Genomic DNA, 17,746 nt, shown 5'->3' with positions numbered 1-17,746 from the left:
AAATATGTCTTATTTCAATGAAAAATAAAAAAGTTAGAGGCAAATATGTGACCCCACCAATTGTCGGTCAACTACCTTAACCCCATATTCTTTGTGTTACTTCAAAAATGACCAACTCCTACAATTCAAAAGAATCTATTTCTTATCAAAACAGTGTTTAATGGTAACTTTGATCAATTTCAAATGCAGCTACATATAAAAAATTCAATAAGAATTGCATGCCTAGATGAAATGTACTCACATGAAACACATACTCTCCTATTTTTGATGTTTTGAGAAATCCCATTTTACCTCTTAATTGCTTGAATTTATACATCTATAGCTTGTTTGCAAAAAGAAAACCTAATCTATTTTTCAGGATATTTATTGTAATATACAAAAACCCCTCTTCCATCAAAGGTTCAAGAAGAAGTATCCTGGAAATTGCAGTTATCTACCCTACCCCTCCAACCATTACCTGATTCTATAGAAAATATACTGTGGAAATCTGATTTTACTGACTGTCCTTTTTCTGAGTATATTTCCATTCAATTTCAATGTATCTGAGTGATCAAATACATGCATTTGATTCCCCTGAATATTTAAAGTGATCATCCTGTCCTTACTTGGCATTTGTGAGTAAATTTCAGGTGTTTAGTAGAATCCAATAATTACATGAAAATGTACATATTTCTGATATTTTGTTCATTAAATATGCAAAAAGACCATCTGTTTTGTTATAATTTAAAGAAAAATATATAATCTATATGAAAATAATGAAAAGTTTAAGTTCTATCACATCATAGAAGACAAATGAGGGGGAAAATGAAGGGAAGGGGGTATTTTTGAGCCCCTTTAATTTTAATTAATACTAAGTGATTGCATCAAAATTTGATAAAATATATGTGACAGTGCCCAAACTATTATTTTCAAACAAATAAATTTTTTTCAGACAAAAATTGCCTTACTCTGTTAAGATTTGTTATGCTGATGCTTCAAACTCTTTGAAAATGTGTACTGGGAAAGGTTTACCCCCCTTGTGTTTAGGTCTCTCTACCTAAATGAATAAGAGTCAAATAAAAGAAATATGGTGAGTTTTGAAAATGGCATACATCAATAAACTTATTATACCCCACGCAACAAGTTGCGTGAGGTATAATGTTTTTGACCCGTCCGTCAGTCAGTCAGTCAGTGTGTCAGTCAGTCAGTCAGTCAGTCAGTCAGTCCGTCAGTCCTGTTTTTTTGTCAGCGTAACTCCTCATAAACCGCTGCACAGAATTTCGTCAAACTTTGCAGATATTTAGGACACAATGTGTAGATGTGCATATTACCAGGAAATTCCGATTCCTTTATTTTTTCTGGGAATTTCGGCACTTTTCAACTTAGATTTTTGGCCATATCTTGAATATGGAGATGAACAGTTTGTCAGCGCAACTCCTCATAAACCAATGCACAGAATTTGGTCAGACTTTGCAGATATTTAGCACACAATGTATAGATGTGCATATTACCAGGAAATTCCGATTCCTTTATATTTTCTTGGAATTTCGGCACTTTTCAACTTAGATTTTTGGCCATATCTTCAATATAAAGATGAACAGTTTGTCAGCACAACTCCTCTTAAACCGCTGCACAGAATTTGGTCAATCTCTGCAGATATTTAGTACACAGTGTGTAGATGTGCATATTACCAGGAAATTCTGATTCCATTATTTTTTCTGGGAATTTCGGCACTTTTCAACTTAGATTTTTGGCCATATCTTGAATATAGAGATGAACAGTTTGTCAGCACAACTCCTCTTAAACCGCTGCACAGAATTTGGACAAACTTTGCAGATATTTAGTACACAGTGTGTAGATGTGCATATTACCAGGAAATTCCGATTCCATTATTTTTGCCTTAAGAGTTTTGCCTTTTATTGAAGAAACTTTCCAGCTAGGTAATAAGAAACTCCACTGGAATCAGCTTTTTATAATGAAATTCTATGTGAAATATTTTATGACCTTAAAAGACCCCTATTGATTTTGAGATCAAAATATTAATGGTTTAACACAAACACACACTCACACACACACCATCTTCGATAGTTCTCTCCCCCCCCCCCCCCCTTTCAAATTGGTGTGCTTTGCCTTAAATAATTTCATAAGTACAGTATATAAACAGATTCATATGACTACATCATAATTTTGTTTCCATCAATTATTTAAATGTGTAAACTGTCATGTGTTGGACATGGACTTACACTCATTAACAAATTGAAATCACTGAGGAATTTAAATAACAGTTTGTCAGCATAATTCCGGCACTGAATTTCCTGAAACTTTGTAGGTATTTCAGAATAATGTATAGATTTGTATATTACCAAGAAATTTTGATTCCATTATTTATCTAGAAACTTCAGCCCAGTTAAATTTGTAACATACAAAGATTTGAATGTCCTTATATGCAAGAAGTTTTAATGTGATGATTTTTTGCAAGTAATGCCCCTTTTTTGAATTATACTGTGTATTTAAAATGCACTGTGCCATTCATTACGTGTTGCATTGTCGAGTTTTGGGGAAGCGTGGGGTATGTGAGCTTGCTCACTTTTTCTTTCATTTAGAGAAGAATTAGACTAAATTACATAAGCATCATAGTGACACCTACATGTTGCACATCATTTTTTTCAGCAAGCACTCTGCTACACTGCAAATGTGTCCCATAATTATTCGAATCATTTTTCTACATAAAATATCACATCAAACAGGGGATTCTCAATTCTTTAAGAAATTTGACTGGGTCTTTAGTACAAAACTATCCCCTGCCACCTGAACATTAAAACCTGCTTGAACTTCACTAAAAAACATGCAATAAACAAACTGAATTTGATCACATATTTTGTAAGTTTTTCTTTGGGAAAACTTCCATTACATTTTGGGAAAATACAGGCATATTGCCCTAAAAAAATCACTGACTGCACATTTTATCTATATACAGAACATCAAATGCTCCTATTTATCCTTTCTTTTCCTGCCGCTAGTACATGTACCCGTTATTGATTTCTTACCTGAAGCCATTTGAATTTGTTTTGTCAGGGACCCGTGATTGTTAAACAATAAAAGTTAAGTGTAACTCTTATAGAAACAAAATTTTAATTATGAGATTTTTGCAATCAATCAATACAATTTAAAAATGATTGATATTAATATCAGAAAGAAACACCTTTGAATTATGCTCATAATCATTCCCCAATTTACATGTATTTATAAAGTTTTATTATTCTTCATTAATTGGTAGTTGCATTATATGAGATCTTACGAAATTGCAGGTTGAAACTTTACAATTTGGATCCAATGTCTTTTAAAGTATGCCAATGCATGTTTGTCGAACAACAAAATTCCTTTGAACAATTAACAAAGACTGGTTAAGCCTTTCCCTGAGTTTGAACACTGATACGTTAATAAATGAACTGAGCAGATCCATTTTTTATTACACTGAATTTAAGAGTAGCAAATTTTAAACGAACAACCGACTTAACAAATTTTAGTTGATAGTCAATATGATTGAACGATAGTCGAGTACTCGAATATTCATTGACATCCCTAATGAAACCATCAAACAGAGTTCAAAGATACTGTCACATTTTCCGTGTATTATTTGTAAAAAGTACTCTATTAAATAGATGTTTACATGCAGTCAATTTTGAGGATGTAATTAAAAAATATAATATATATAGGGATTAATTAGGAGTTTTTTTTTCATGATTTCACATAAAGGAAATGCACGTTACTTGTACATGTAAAAAATTTATTAGGGATGGCAATGGTCAACTGGGTAACCATCTAATCATTCAGAATGTAGTAACTGGTTTTGTATGGGATGACAGGTTATGATTTTCATAACCGGTTAGTCGGTATTTTTTGTATAATATGTACTTTTTAAATAATATACCAGTATACATATTTTTTTTTTTAAAAATTACCACTTAGATCATGTAGATAGCTTGTGTAAAACTATAGTATCATTCAAGCAGATGCTCGACTGTCTCCATAAACTCCTGCTCGTTGGCGTTTACGGACACAGACAAGCATCTGCTTGAACGAGATTAGTTTAAAACTGAAAAGTTGCAATCGACTAATTAAATTATTCACAATATACAGCCACTGTGAAAACAAATCCCCATTATTTTGTCATTACAGTAAAACATGCTTATAAGTGACAGGGACAAATAATTTTGATTCATTATAAATGTATTCATTTTTCAGTTTAGTTTTCAATATGTTTTAAAACCACACGGAATGAAAATCACTTCACTATATGCTTCAATTCCTAATTTAAGTCTGTTCGCAGTAAGCGTGTTTTACTGTATAACCCAAATACCACTCTAAGTTTACATACCCCAATCAAAAAAAATTCTATTTTCTAATTTCAAGAACTAATTTTTTACTAAACAATGTTTTACATGGTAATTAATCTAGTTCATTATCTGTAATGGTAGCCTAGTTGTAGGGCATTCATTTTGTAATCAGGAGGCTTGATTCTCATTTGCTGTGTCAAACCTAAGACATAAACATATAGGTAGTGAAGGTTCCTTCACCAAGCGCCAAGCATTAGAATGAAAGTCAAAGGTTTTTCAGATGAGACCTTAAAAACCTCACAGTAGATGTTGGGACAATAAAGAACCCTCACTGCTCAATGGGCCTTAGTGCCAAGTATTAAGGTCTATGTTTGAAGGCCTTCACCAGTATGTGGTAATGTCTCTATACGAAAGAAAAATACTCAAGAAAGATGTAAAACAACAAACAATCAATCAAAGTGTCAGTAAGAAGCTGATCCTTACGTCGCAGGTTCGAATCCCACAGCTGGATGTGGAGATAGGTTCCTCGGATGAAACCGTATGAACCGAGGTTCTGTGTCACAGAAGGTGCTGGCACGAAAAAGATCCCTCACTTCCCAAAGGCCATTTATAAGTGTCAAGTACAGGTCTATATTTGCAGGCCTCCACCAGCAAGTGGTGGCATAATAATATGACTAAAAAAAATTTGAAGGGGCAATAAACAAAACACAAACCAATCCTGCAGTCTTATCACAGAAATAATTCAAACTTTTATGTATAAATATATTTCCAAATTTCTTTTGCAATTTAACTGAGTGACATTTTTGAGATTTTCCAATAATAATACACATTTACTAACTGGGTTCGAGGGCAACATGTGTTTTGTCGGACACAAGAACCAAACTGTTTGCCTGAGGCCATTAGGCCGAAGGGAAACAGTTTGGTTCAAGGGGTCAGCAAATTGCATATTACCCCGAGAACACGCCCTAATAAATGTTTTGTTATATCTTTTATTTTCTTTTCTTGCTTGACATATGCATACATATATTTTGTACTGGCTTCCGTGATGTAAATTTCCTTTACCAGCACTGAGGTAAAACTCTGTCAATTCCGTAACTTTCGAACACCAACGAATGCAAATGAGATTTAACTAATCCCGTGGATACTGTAATATGTAAGCAGTCCAATGATCTCATCGACAGGTTCAATATCTCACTTTGCGGTTCAACATAGATTTTTTTATGATTGCTCATAAAACATTGGAAATGTTAGACATTTTATGTGTACACTGGTATAGATTTATATAGAAACAAATTTTTAAAGGTATAACAAATTATAATATTAATTAAGGCCCTAGTTATAACTGCTATTCATACTTGTTGAAGAATATATAACAATAATTATCATGGTTATACATGCAGTATGTTAGATAGTGTATTGTTGAATTCTTGCATTTTTTTGTTTCAATAAAAAAAAAGTCTTGGTGAAATTACATGCTCTCATGCATTTAAATATAAGTTAAAGCAATGGGGATTTGACAATGTCATGTCAGGGCTAACAGACAGAGACTGAACCATTAAATAGATAACATACATCAGTGTTTGTGCGTACATTTATACATTTGCTGGCATATACATGTAAACATCAGTGCTGTAAGCAGCTGTTAAACTTTAGATAAGAAAAATTCTAACCTTCATTTCCAAGGTCCACGCCAATCATATATTAAAATGTCACCGTGAACTCTTTCATCACTCGCTACATTTATCACAGAAAACTCCGACACAAGACTGTTCATCGCTGTTAATGTGATCGTCAGAATTTCCTCGTAAACAATTTGCGCAAGAATATATATATCCCTTTAAAACTAATGCTCCCTGTACGCAACCAAGAATTTATGTGCTTCGTAGATGTGGATTAAATGTGCATGTCTACATACGGCTCGTACGTTAAGAAAATGTACAACTGTCAACTTAACATATTTTCTTCTCATTTTCTGTCTGTAATTCCGACTTGCATGGTTACTTCCGGGGACGTACTAAAGACTTGATATACTAAAGACCTGATATTCGACCTGATGATTTTTCAAAAAATAAAATAATCAGATTGAGTGTTATACATGATTTATTTTTAAAAATTATTGATTATGAAGCATTATGCTATACTAAACTACACTTTTTTTTAAATATTTGCCAACAAAGCATCAGATCAAATCACGTTTTTCGTATATCGGGTCTTTAGTGTCTTCTTCCCACAATGCCGCTCGTGATTGTTTACATCCAGGTTACAAACAAGAGGCCCCGATTAAGACTTTTTCTATACGAATGCATTAGTAAATGTTGATTTACCTTTACTTGTGTAAATAACTTGCATTTATAAACGATTTAAATAATAGAAAACAGAGAAATGGAATCAAAACAATTTATTTAAAACACAACAACTATCTAAAACCGTACAAGCATGTGTTACGATGCCCTATAAGGCGTGGCTGGTTTGTAGACAACTTGTTCCTGTACGATTCTCGAATAATTATTTTATAAAACAGAATAAAATATAGCACGGAGCTTGTTTCTCTCTATACCACATGACAAGATTTAATATGTTAGAAATTCTGTCATTCAAACTTTTTCATAATATTTTAATATTTTTAGCTATCCAAAAAATACTTTTATGACCTGCTGTCCCCTGAATATAGGGGCCAGCCCCTTTTTCTTGATGTTATCTGAAAGCTCTCGTAATTACACACAACTTTTATTCTATATGTCTTACCAAATTTTTATCAGTTTAAAAGTTATTAAACAAAAAGCAGCAAAATTTCATGGAAAAATAATTCTTAAAACTTGCCGTCACATAGCTTCCGAACTTAAAAAAATTAGCCTACAATTTTAATGTTCTGCGCATCTGCAATGTATTAGTTACAAGTTCTCCAATTTTCATGCAAATATCATGTGTCGTTCTTGATATTTCTACTGGACAAGAGACCCTCCAAATATCGATTAAAGGGCAATAACTCATGAACGGAGGTATATATCAAAAATTTGAAAAAACCGTTTTTAGGCAATAATACATTGTATCTACCCTGAAAGTTTCATAGCAATCGGACAAAAGGTCTCCGAGAAATCGCCTGCTGAAAATCGGCGGGAAAAAAAAAATAAAATAATAATAAGAAACAGTAGAATAACAGTAGGGTCTTCCGAAGGAAGCTCGGAAGACCCTAATAATAAGAAACAGTAGAATAACAGTAGGGTCTTCCGAAGGAAGCTCGGAAGACCCTAATAAGAAACAGTAGAATAACAGTAGGGTCTTCCGAAGGAAGCTCGGAAGACCCTAATAAGAAACAGAGTAAAAACAATATGTTCCCAAACTTCGTTTGGGGAACATAAAAATTAACTGGTTGTAAGAGTTGATATCTCCACGTAAAAATGGGGCACAGTTGAGTCGATGAAATTTAATTGAAGCGAGCATAATCAAGAATTCAAGAGGTAATGGTGTACAAATTTTCTATCTTATGCATTTGATTGGTGTCTTTTATTGAAAAAAACGCAGTCAAATATCTGCCGGTAAAAATTAACAGTGCGACGGACAACTTCTGAATGGACATTTTTTCCGAACTTGCGCACCCTTTTCCGTTTAAGCTATCATCTTCGGATTTTTTTAAATGGTGGGGTTTTTGTTTATAAATTCATCTATGAAATTAAAAATGCAACATTTTCTGCTAGTTTTTTAGATAATTAGAGGCAAAAATACAAATCCTATGGGGAAACACATACTTAAAATAACCCCATGAAAACCCCCAAAAAACCCCATGGGGTGTAAAATTTTCCCCATGGGGAAATTTACCCATGCAATTCAGTGTGGGATTTTTTAACCCATGCGTTAATTGCTTATATTATGACTTAATTGGGGTTTTTTCCCCACATTTCTTCATCAAGGGGTTAAAAAACCCACATATCAATATTTATTTTCTCTAAGATTCCTAAAGACTGTCTTTTTAAATGCGTCATTTTCCTCTTTGTCTTTCTATAATAGTTAGTAGTTATTACAAATATATATTTTCATTTCTGTATCTATTCCTTAATTTTAGGGAAACGTGTTTAAAAAGTTTCATATGAAACAGTCAAGAAAATAGTTAACTCTTTTTAATCATTTCTAGCTGTTGGCAAATTTTCATCCCCACTCCCCTTACGTCCACCACTCATAAGTTTGGATCATGGTCATCCATTTCTAGTAAGCTAAATTTTTATATCTAAACTCATACAGTTATATACCCTGAAATAAAATATAAAAATTCTTTGATCCACCACAAATATTTAAAATTTTTAATGTCCACTCCCCTTGGATCCACCATTCATAAGTTTGGATCTTGTTCACACATGACTTTTAAGTCAATTAGACATAATTATTAAAGAATAAGAAATTATCCCAAGATCCACCTACAAATATTTTGGGTCCCAATCACTCATTAAAAATATTATGTTTGAGGTTACATTGAAAACAAATAATCAACAAATATCTTCAAAATCTTGAAACCCATTCCCTTTGGATCCACCATCAATTTCTGGATCATGATCATCAATTAAACCTGCCTCGGGTAAGACAGAAACCTAATAAATTACACCCCTTTACCTCATATAATACTGATCAGAATCATGCATGCAATTTAATGTTTTTAACATAGTGATACTATGCCAAGCAAATAATTAATGTGCTTACACGGATTAGAAGTGTAAAATTTACAGATTAAGATATAAATTTTACAGATTTAAGTGTAAATTAATTTTAAAAAGAGTATAATGTATAACATTGCTTCACCATTGTTTTTATTAATTATTAATTATTTTTATTGGGGGGGGGGGTGTTTTGTGTGTTTGTTTGTTGTTGTTGTTTTTTTCCCCCCGTTAAGATTTGTTAATGACTTTGTAGTTCGATGAATTCATTATTATTAATATAAATAGAAAGTATCAATCAAATTTTACGATACAGCTTAACTAGCCGTCAGTTGGGTAATACTTACGTATACCTGATATTAGACCCCACCATGGTATCCCGATCCCGATGTATAACTTGAATTAGAGACTGAGGGCAGTGAGGCAGTGTTTCACTGTGATTTTAACGAGTTTATGATCTTAGTCGAGATGAATGAGTACAGAAACATTCTAACTGGAGAATCAGCAAGTGCATTTAAAAAACTGATCGGCAGATTTTACTGGGCAGACGGTAATATTGTTGTGAAACATCTGATTGCAGTACACGAGCGATTCTGTGGGACAGATTGTACACTAGAGAGGTTCGTAATGAGTGAAATGTATTTGATGGCTTGATAGCATATGCTTCATTGACTTGTGGAAAGCACCTAGTAGTTAATTATTACTTTCCTAGGCCCATAGCCATCACTTTATAGTTTATATACACGTAATAATTATTGATTAAGGAAGGGGTGCAACAACCTCTGGAAGTGTTGGATATATTTTTTTCCACAACTCAGCTACTAGTACTAGCTTGGGCTACTAGTGTTTTAACCCTTTAGCTCAATGGCACTTTAGGCTAAGTACTGGACTGACAAGCCTGGGGGTTCTGGGTTCAAATCCATTTTGAGGGTAACACACTGCCTATGCTAAATAATTATTATATGAGTAGGGTGTATAATAGGTCACATATATGTTTTGTGATAATTCACCTTTCATTTTTAATATAATTTGTATGTCTGTTCTTGAATGACAGGGAAACAAAGTTTTAAATTATTTTATCAAGGTCACAAATACATTAATGTAACATTTGATAAGCTCTGAACACAGTTAAAACAGATTAAGTTAATTAAAGTCATATATGGCGTATTTTTATAAGTTAATTCAGACTAACTAAAATTGAAGATCTTTCTATTTGTTTTGTAACTTTATGATAAAGATAGGACTTTCCTGTAAATTACACAATTTAAATCAATCACATTTCAAAGATATTAGAAATTTAAACGTTAAAACAATAACTGATTTATTTACCGACTCCACATTTAATTAACAGACACAGTTTAAAGTCAATTTAACTATGGGAACATGAGGTTATTCAATTTAAAAATCGGAGGAAATTTATATTTCAATGTAAATAACATATATCATATTTATCTACACTTAGTCTCATAAGTTTTCATTTTTTTTTAGCTCAGATATGCCATATACAGCTTTAAGAAAATCCTTTTTATTAAGTTAAATTTGAAAGAAATGATAACCTTGAATTTGTTTTTAGCTCAGTTTAAACTTTAAAGGAAACAATAATTCAAAATATTTTTTATTATTTCTACATTAACTGTTTGTTACAGGTCTAAGAAAGGTCTGCAAGAGTCAGAGAAAGGAAACCTGGGTATCAGTCCAGAAGAATCAAATGTAGTTAGTCCACAAAGATCAGAGGCAGTACAGAGAGTTGAAGGTACATTTGTGAAAATAATACATTATGCTCTTCTTTGTCATTATTTTAATCTGTTTATGTGGGTAGATTTGAAGTAGCAAATTCTTCTGATTGATGAGTGTGGAACAATTAAGACTTTGACTGGGTAATGTAGTCTTCACAAAAATTTCCTCAGGCACTAGCCAGTAGGGCAAGTAAATTTTACATTTTTACTTGCCTGAAAAAAAAATTTATTAGTCCTGAAATTTAAATAAAATTTCAAAATTACTTTTGTATTTCTTTGATGCAATGTTGTCAACTTTATGCAAAAATTATTAATTTTTTGTAAATTGTCCTTCTCGGACCATGCCTACTCATGCTTTTAACAACAGGCAAAGGTCGGTAATATTGTTCTTTATTGGCTAATACATTGATAACTGTTTTACATTTAAAATTTAATGATGTAATGCAAACATCAGTAAATTTTCAATGTACCAGTATACATGTTTTAATATTTATTGCAGTAAAACTTTCAGTCTAAACAGCATGTTTGAGAAATGATATCTTAACAATTACATTTGTATAGAGACAATCTGAATGTACTTCCCTGGAAACAGAAATAAAAAATTAATTAAAAGTACTGAAAAATTTATCTGATTTAAATGACTCTAATAGGTGGGTAGAGTGCATGAAGGAAATTATTTTTTATTGCTGCATGGCCACAGTTTTACATTTTAATTAATATTAGTCTTCCTTTCATTATAGAATGCCATACATCATCAGAAAATCCTGAAAAATCCATCTGTTTACACATGGAAGGTATTTTTGATAATAAATGCATGAAATAATATAGATAATGAACAGGGGCCCGTATTACCAAAGAACTTACAACTAAGACCAAAAACTTGAGTTAATAATAAAACTGCAAAATCAATGATTCTGTTTAAAATTGCTAGAGTAAAAGTGTCTTTCTACATACCTTTTAAAAAGATTAAAACCATTTTCTATTTAATGTAAATTAAAAAGTTACTAACAGAATGAAATTTTGGTCTTAGTCATAAGTTCTTTTGTAAAACGGGCCCAGTAATTAAGCTCAAATGTCCATTGAAATAATACACATTTGGAACAAAGCAAACATAGACCTCTAAAAAATCAGGTGGGATCTTGTGCCATGGAGGAGTAAGCATCCCCTGTTGTATGATAACAACTGCTGTGTGCTCCTTGTCATGATTAGGCAAACAACAAAAAATCTATAGACAATAGTGAATACTTTCAATAATGGCATAACAATTTGTGTGAAATATGGCTGTCAACATTTGAGTATTTGCTTACAAGGTCTTATATCAACTATGAAATTTGTGAAAAGTGGATATGGATTTAGACTTATGCTTACATTTTCTTCCTGATTTGTTGTAGTAATTCATTTCAATAATATTTGAAATTCATTTTTCAAAAAATATAAATAGTCAAGTTAACCATAAATGTTTTCATCCCACTATGTTTATTATGATAGTGGAAGATGGAACAGAGTCAGTGGATGATGATAGCAGTGGAGAAAGTGAATCTGATACCAAAAGTGGAGAGAAGATGGACTTATGTAACAAGAACAGTAACTCTGATACAGAAAGTGGAGAGGTGGGTGATTAACTAGCTGTGTCCATCATAGGATGAAACTCTGCCGTTCAGTAAACTAAATGGTCACTAAAAGCTCTGGAAAAGTGACTGAATAGCAGATCTCTGCCATATAGTCATCTTTTAGTAAACTTTTAGTCACCTTTCAGTTAACTGAATGACAGAGTTTCATCCTGTGCATGTTTGTATTTAACAAGGTACACTGTATAAACATTAACTACAGTAGAAGCATAAACTGTTGTGGGGATAAAAATTTGTTGATTTGTCAACTAAAAAGGTTCCGTGGACATTTAATTTCGTTGTTTCAAAAGTTACCCAATAGATATAGTGATATAAAACCAGAAGTCTCTTATGAGACTGTAGCTCTACTGGTTTGTACTTATAACAAAGGAAGAGAAAAGAAGCACTTGAACTTGAAACTTTGCAACAACAATAAATAGAATAATGATCCTTGGTTTAGTCTCTTTTTGTTTCAAGATTTATTGCAATCAGACAAACTGTAGGAGGAGTAGCTTTTTTAAAATATTTCACAGAAATTTCAATCTTAGTTACCATGGTAAAACCATTCGTCAAAATCAAAAACCGATATAGAGAATTATGTATCTTAGTGTAGTCTACTTGTGTGCCAAGTTATATTGAAATCAGACCAAAACTGTAGGAGGAGTAGCGTTTTGAAAGTATTTCACAGAATTTTCTATTTTTAGTAACCATGGCAACGCAGTTCAGTGAAATCAAAAACGGATAAACAGAATTATGTATCTTAGTTTAGTCTACTTGTGTGCCAAGTTATATTGAGATCAGACCAAAACTGTAGGAGGAGTAGCGCTTTGAAAGTATTTCACAGAAATTTCTATTTTTAGTAACCATGGCAACACCATTCATCCAAATCAAAAACCGATACACAGAATTGTGTATCTTAGTGTAGTGTACTTGTGTGCCAGATTATACTGAAATCATATCAAAACTGTAGGAGGAGTACCGTTTTGAAAGTATTTCACAGAATTTTTTTTTAGTAACCATGGCAACACCGTTCATCCAAATCAAAAACATACACACAGAAGTATGTTTCTTAGTGTAGTCTACTTGTGTGCCAAGTTATACTGAAATCAGATCAAAACTGTAGGAGGAGTACCGTTTTGAAAGTATTTCACATAAATTTATATTTTTAGTAACCATGGCAACACCGTTCATCCAAATCAAAACCGATACACAGAATTATGTATCACAGTGTTGTGTACTTGTGTGCTAAGTTACACTGAAATCATATCAAAACTGTAGGAGGAATACCGTTTTGAAAGTATTTCACAGAAATTTCTTTTTTTTTGTTACAATGGCAACACTGTTCACTGAAATCAAAAACAGATACACAGAATTATGTATCTTAGTGTAGTGTACTTGTTATACTGAAATCAGACCAAAACTGTAGGAGTAGCATTTTGAAAAATTGTTTACAGACAGACAGACAGATTGGCAGATGACGGACAACTTACTATCGCATAAGATCTTCTGGTCTCTGACCAGTAGAGCTAAAAAATTGTGTCAGATTTAATTTCGTTGATAATTGTGACTATGAAATAAAGGAAATTTAATCCTCAACAAATATTTCTGCTTCTACAGTATCATTATTATTTACATATATTGTTCTTCGTTAACACAAAATAATCGAAACCTTTCACTTACTAAATAAGTTAATATTTCTTTACATTAATGGAGTACTATATGAAGTATGCCTAATGGTACGCTTTGCATAACATGTAAATTTATTTATATGCAGTTTTATTTTTTAGAATCAACCCCCTAAACGATTTAAAGCATCAGCAGAAAATAGCAAAAGGACCATGCAATGGGGAATAAAGATATTTCAAGGTACCTTATATTTATGTCATGTTATAGAAACAGGTGCTCATATATAAATACATGTAAATTTCCTGAGTAGTAAATACTTAATTTAGATTTTTTTTGCTGGAGTTAGCTTGTCAATTAAATACAGTCCAACCTTTTTATTTTGAACTCAAGGGGACCAAGTTTAAATTTCAGAAAGCAGAGGATTTAAGATGTCAAGTGTGAAAAAAAAACATACATAAAAAGTGGTTTGGACTGCAGTTTCAATTTGACATATCCCTTTTATCCCTTCAAAATATTGATGTTTGAGATAAGTTCAACTATACATGCTTTTCCTGTTTCTATAAAGGTGGGTTCTTTTTCAGATTGGCATGAAGAATGTTTTAATGAGGAATTGGACTTGAGACTTGTTACTCCAGCTATTCTATCCAATCTTCTGTGTAGATTTTACTGTGAGGTCAGGCCTAAACCTACATGTAGTAATCCACAGGAGACTTTTTATCAGAGGAAGACACTATTGGGCATCCGATCTGCCCTTAATCATCACCTTTCAGATCTGGGAAGACAGATTGATATCGTAAAAGGAGAAGAATTCCATAAACCAAATGGAATATTGGAAGGGCTTTTTAGTATGAGAATAAGGCTAGGATTATCGAAAGCAGCAGGGCATGCAAAGCTGATGGATCGAGGTGACCTGGAGAAAATTTCTATTCACCTTCAAGGTGCCTATAAGTCCCGTGTGATCTTGCGTCAAGCTGTGTGGTATTTATTTTCTATACATTTTGTTACCCGCAGTACAAGATTTCATCAGCATTTAAAAATAAATAGTTTTGAGTTCCAAACAGATGAAAATGGTGAATATGCTATAGTTAAAAATGAAACTTTGGAAAAAAAACATAGTGACCACAGAGTATTGGGGGCCCATATACACAAACGGATATACGCTCTGGAGTCAGATAATGGAATCTGCCCAGTGAAACTCCTTAAACTGCTTATCAAGAAAACAGACAATAATGCAACACTGTTCTTCAATCAGTACAGCAAAGAAATTTCGTTAGGCGCTGAAAAATGGTATTCAGCTTCTCCATTACAAAGGACAACGTTTACATCAATTTTGCCTAAGTTGTGCAGGGATGCAGGTGTCAACAAGAAGTATTCTTTTCAGTGCCTAAGAGAGACTGCGATCACTTACGTAAACGACCAAGGACTTGATCCACAACATGTGATGAATATAGCTCAACTCCATGATAAGGATGTTACATAATATAACAGGGCTTTGGCTTCTCATATGATGACCTTCAGCAATACGCTTTCTGGCAATTGCAGAAAAAGCACGTTTAACGGTCACAAGTACAAATGTATAACTAGTTGTGAACCTAAATGCTTACTGGATATAGTTATTACAAATACCATCCACCAAACATTTTCCAAAACTGGTAGCGAATGAACATTTACTGTTATATATAAGGTGAATGGAAAAGATCCAAATACTTTTGAAGCAGTTGATACACACTTAATCACAAATTATCTGGATAATCAAATGATATATGGCTCATGTTTGTGAATACTAGTGTACAGTGTGCTATACATGGTAACCTTTACATGTCATCATATTACATTTACAGGAAGTATGGTGTAGTAGTAGATAAATTGACAGTTATGTATTATTTGTGTTAAATAATTTTATATCAATATCAAATTTATCACTTGTGTACAAACTTATCCAAAAGTGATAGTAAATTGAAAATGTTTCAAAACAGTTAAAATATACACCATATGATGTACACTAAAACTGCTATCTATTCAGTTTCTTTGTAAAGTCATTTGAAAAAAAACAACTAATTGTCTAATTAATTGTAACTAAAAATAAGGATATTGAAAATAAAATATATGTATTTAGTGAACACTTTGTGATTACGTGTGTTGCAACACCAGAAAAATCTTACGCATTGGTAAAGTATTTGTTTGTATTAAGTCCTTGTCATTATGTTATCCTCTATATAGCCATTATAGGGTAGGTAAACCATCATTACATTGGTTACACTATAGTTGGAATGCCTTTTAGCTCATCTGAGCTGAGGTTTCTAATCAAATATTGTCTGGCATCCGTCTGACTGTCTGTTCGTCTGTAAACTTTTTACTTTTTATCAGTTATCTTCTTCTAGAGAACCAATGGATCAATTTCAACTTGTTTCCAAACTAGCCATGCACAAAGCATTTTTGGGTGAAAGAATTGGTGATTTTTTTTTTCAAATGAAGGTCCATGTCATCTACCGATAATAAGAATTAGTTAAAAATTCATTGGCATCTTTTAAAAATCTCTCTCAAGGACCACAGGACCAGAAAAAAAAAATATGTGAAAGCTCCAATGGACAGTCGAACAATGGTTTAGAGAACATATCCCATGTACGGTAGAGCCATGCGTGAAAAATCTTCTTTATATTAAAACATTGTCAAGTAGTGCCTAGAGTACATTGAAGTTTGTTCAAATCATGACCCTCCGGAAAAAGTAGGGCCACAGTAGATAGTTTTCCAAAGAAGCAATAATTTTAAAAGTTATTTTCCGTTGGTCGCCAAATTGTGGGTCAACAGGCCCAAATTCCTTCATCATTTAATAAATTAAACTTGTTATGCTTTGTACTTACATGTAGTTGTAGAAAACACTTTTTTATGAATGAAATACAAAGATAGCTAATAGTAATCAAGGTCAGAAGTCAACTGGAATTAAACGCATTTGAAGCAGAGCAAACATGGGCCTATAAAAACATCAGAGATGGGATCATGTGCCATGGAGGAGTGAGCATCCCCTGCCGACTGGTCACACCTGCCGTGTCTCCTTGTCATGATCGGGCAAACGGAAAAATCTGTATATTAATTATACAATTCAGGGTAAGAATAATGGCTTTACAATCTGTACAAAAAACGTCAGTAAATATTCGACTTAACGATATATTGCATTTGAACTTGTTAACAAGTCATTGTATTGACCACAGAATTTGCCTATTGTGTTTACTTCCAGCGGAATAGTTGATATCTTTATATGATCAACGTATTTGTCAATAGTCTCCTTTTAGAAATTGATCGTACGTAGAGCATGCTCTTACATATCGAATTAACTAGGAGGCATGGACTCCATGTACAAGAAATAATGGTATATTAATTGCTACGTTAATAAGTTGATGATAGAAAATATGAAATCATTACGTTCATCATAAATTTTTGTTGTTAATTTGCCATTTATATGTCTTTTTCTGGTAAAATATCCAAATATGAACAAGGTGTGTCAGAAGAAATTTCCTCATTTCATGTAGAAGTTATTGAATAGATTCTGCTTCATATAAATACAAAAATAGGAGGTGCTCAAAACAAAACCAAAAAAAAAAATCCACCGCTTTGTCCTTTACAAGATGGCAGCAAAGGCCGATAACTCAGAAGCAAAATATGTCAAAGGAAAATCATCTATTAGATCAAAGTTTTACAAAAGAATGCAGGTGAACCTCAAAGGCACTAACTTCAAGATATCCGATGATCCGAGATAAAAAGGGTAATATCAAAAAGGAAAAAAGGTTATTTGGACTGCACCAAATTACTTTGACATACCT

The 17,746-nt window shown here is 32.7% G+C and overlaps 1 protein-coding gene across 1 annotated transcript; it reads left to right on the top strand.

Moving 5' to 3' along the window:
• Nucleotides 1-9,377: 9,377 nt before the first annotated feature.
• Nucleotides 9,378-16,007, top strand: LOC133198585 (uncharacterized). Its single transcript, XM_061334651.1, has 6 exons — nucleotides 9,378-9,579; nucleotides 10,606-10,712; nucleotides 11,436-11,489; nucleotides 12,184-12,305; nucleotides 14,090-14,168; nucleotides 14,510-16,007. Exons 1-6 carry the CDS (start codon nucleotides 9,413-9,415, stop codon nucleotides 15,406-15,408), a joined length of 1,428 nt encoding a protein of 475 aa, XP_061190635.1. The 5' UTR covers nucleotides 9,378-9,412; the 3' UTR covers nucleotides 15,409-16,007.
• The last annotated feature ends 1,739 nt before the right edge of the window (nucleotides 16,008-17,746 follow it).

The sequence above is a fragment of the Saccostrea echinata genome, unplaced genomic scaffold (assembly GCF_033153115.1).
Source record: "Saccostrea echinata isolate AGI-Se365-2 ecotype Australia unplaced genomic scaffold, CSIRO_AGI_Sech_v1 ptg000033l, whole genome shotgun sequence".
Taxonomy (NCBI): domain Eukaryota; kingdom Metazoa; phylum Mollusca; class Bivalvia; order Ostreida; family Ostreidae; genus Saccostrea; species Saccostrea echinata.
The sequence above is the reverse complement of the archived record's forward strand: the minus strand, read 5'-3'. Positions and strand labels throughout refer to the sequence as shown.

Excerpts from the sequence above, each read along its gene's own strand:
- LOC133198585 (XM_061334651.1), top strand. The coding sequence starts at position 9,413 with ATGATCTTAGTCGAGATGAATGAGTACAGAAACATTCTAACTGGAGAA. Across the intron at positions 10,713-11,435 it reads GGCAGTACAGAGAGTTGAAG|AATGCCATACATCATCAGAA; the intron begins GTACATTTGTGA and ends CTTTCATTATAG. Across the intron at positions 14,169-14,509 it reads GGGAATAAAGATATTTCAAG|ATTGGCATGAAGAATGTTTT; the intron begins GTACCTTATATT and ends GTTCTTTTTCAG.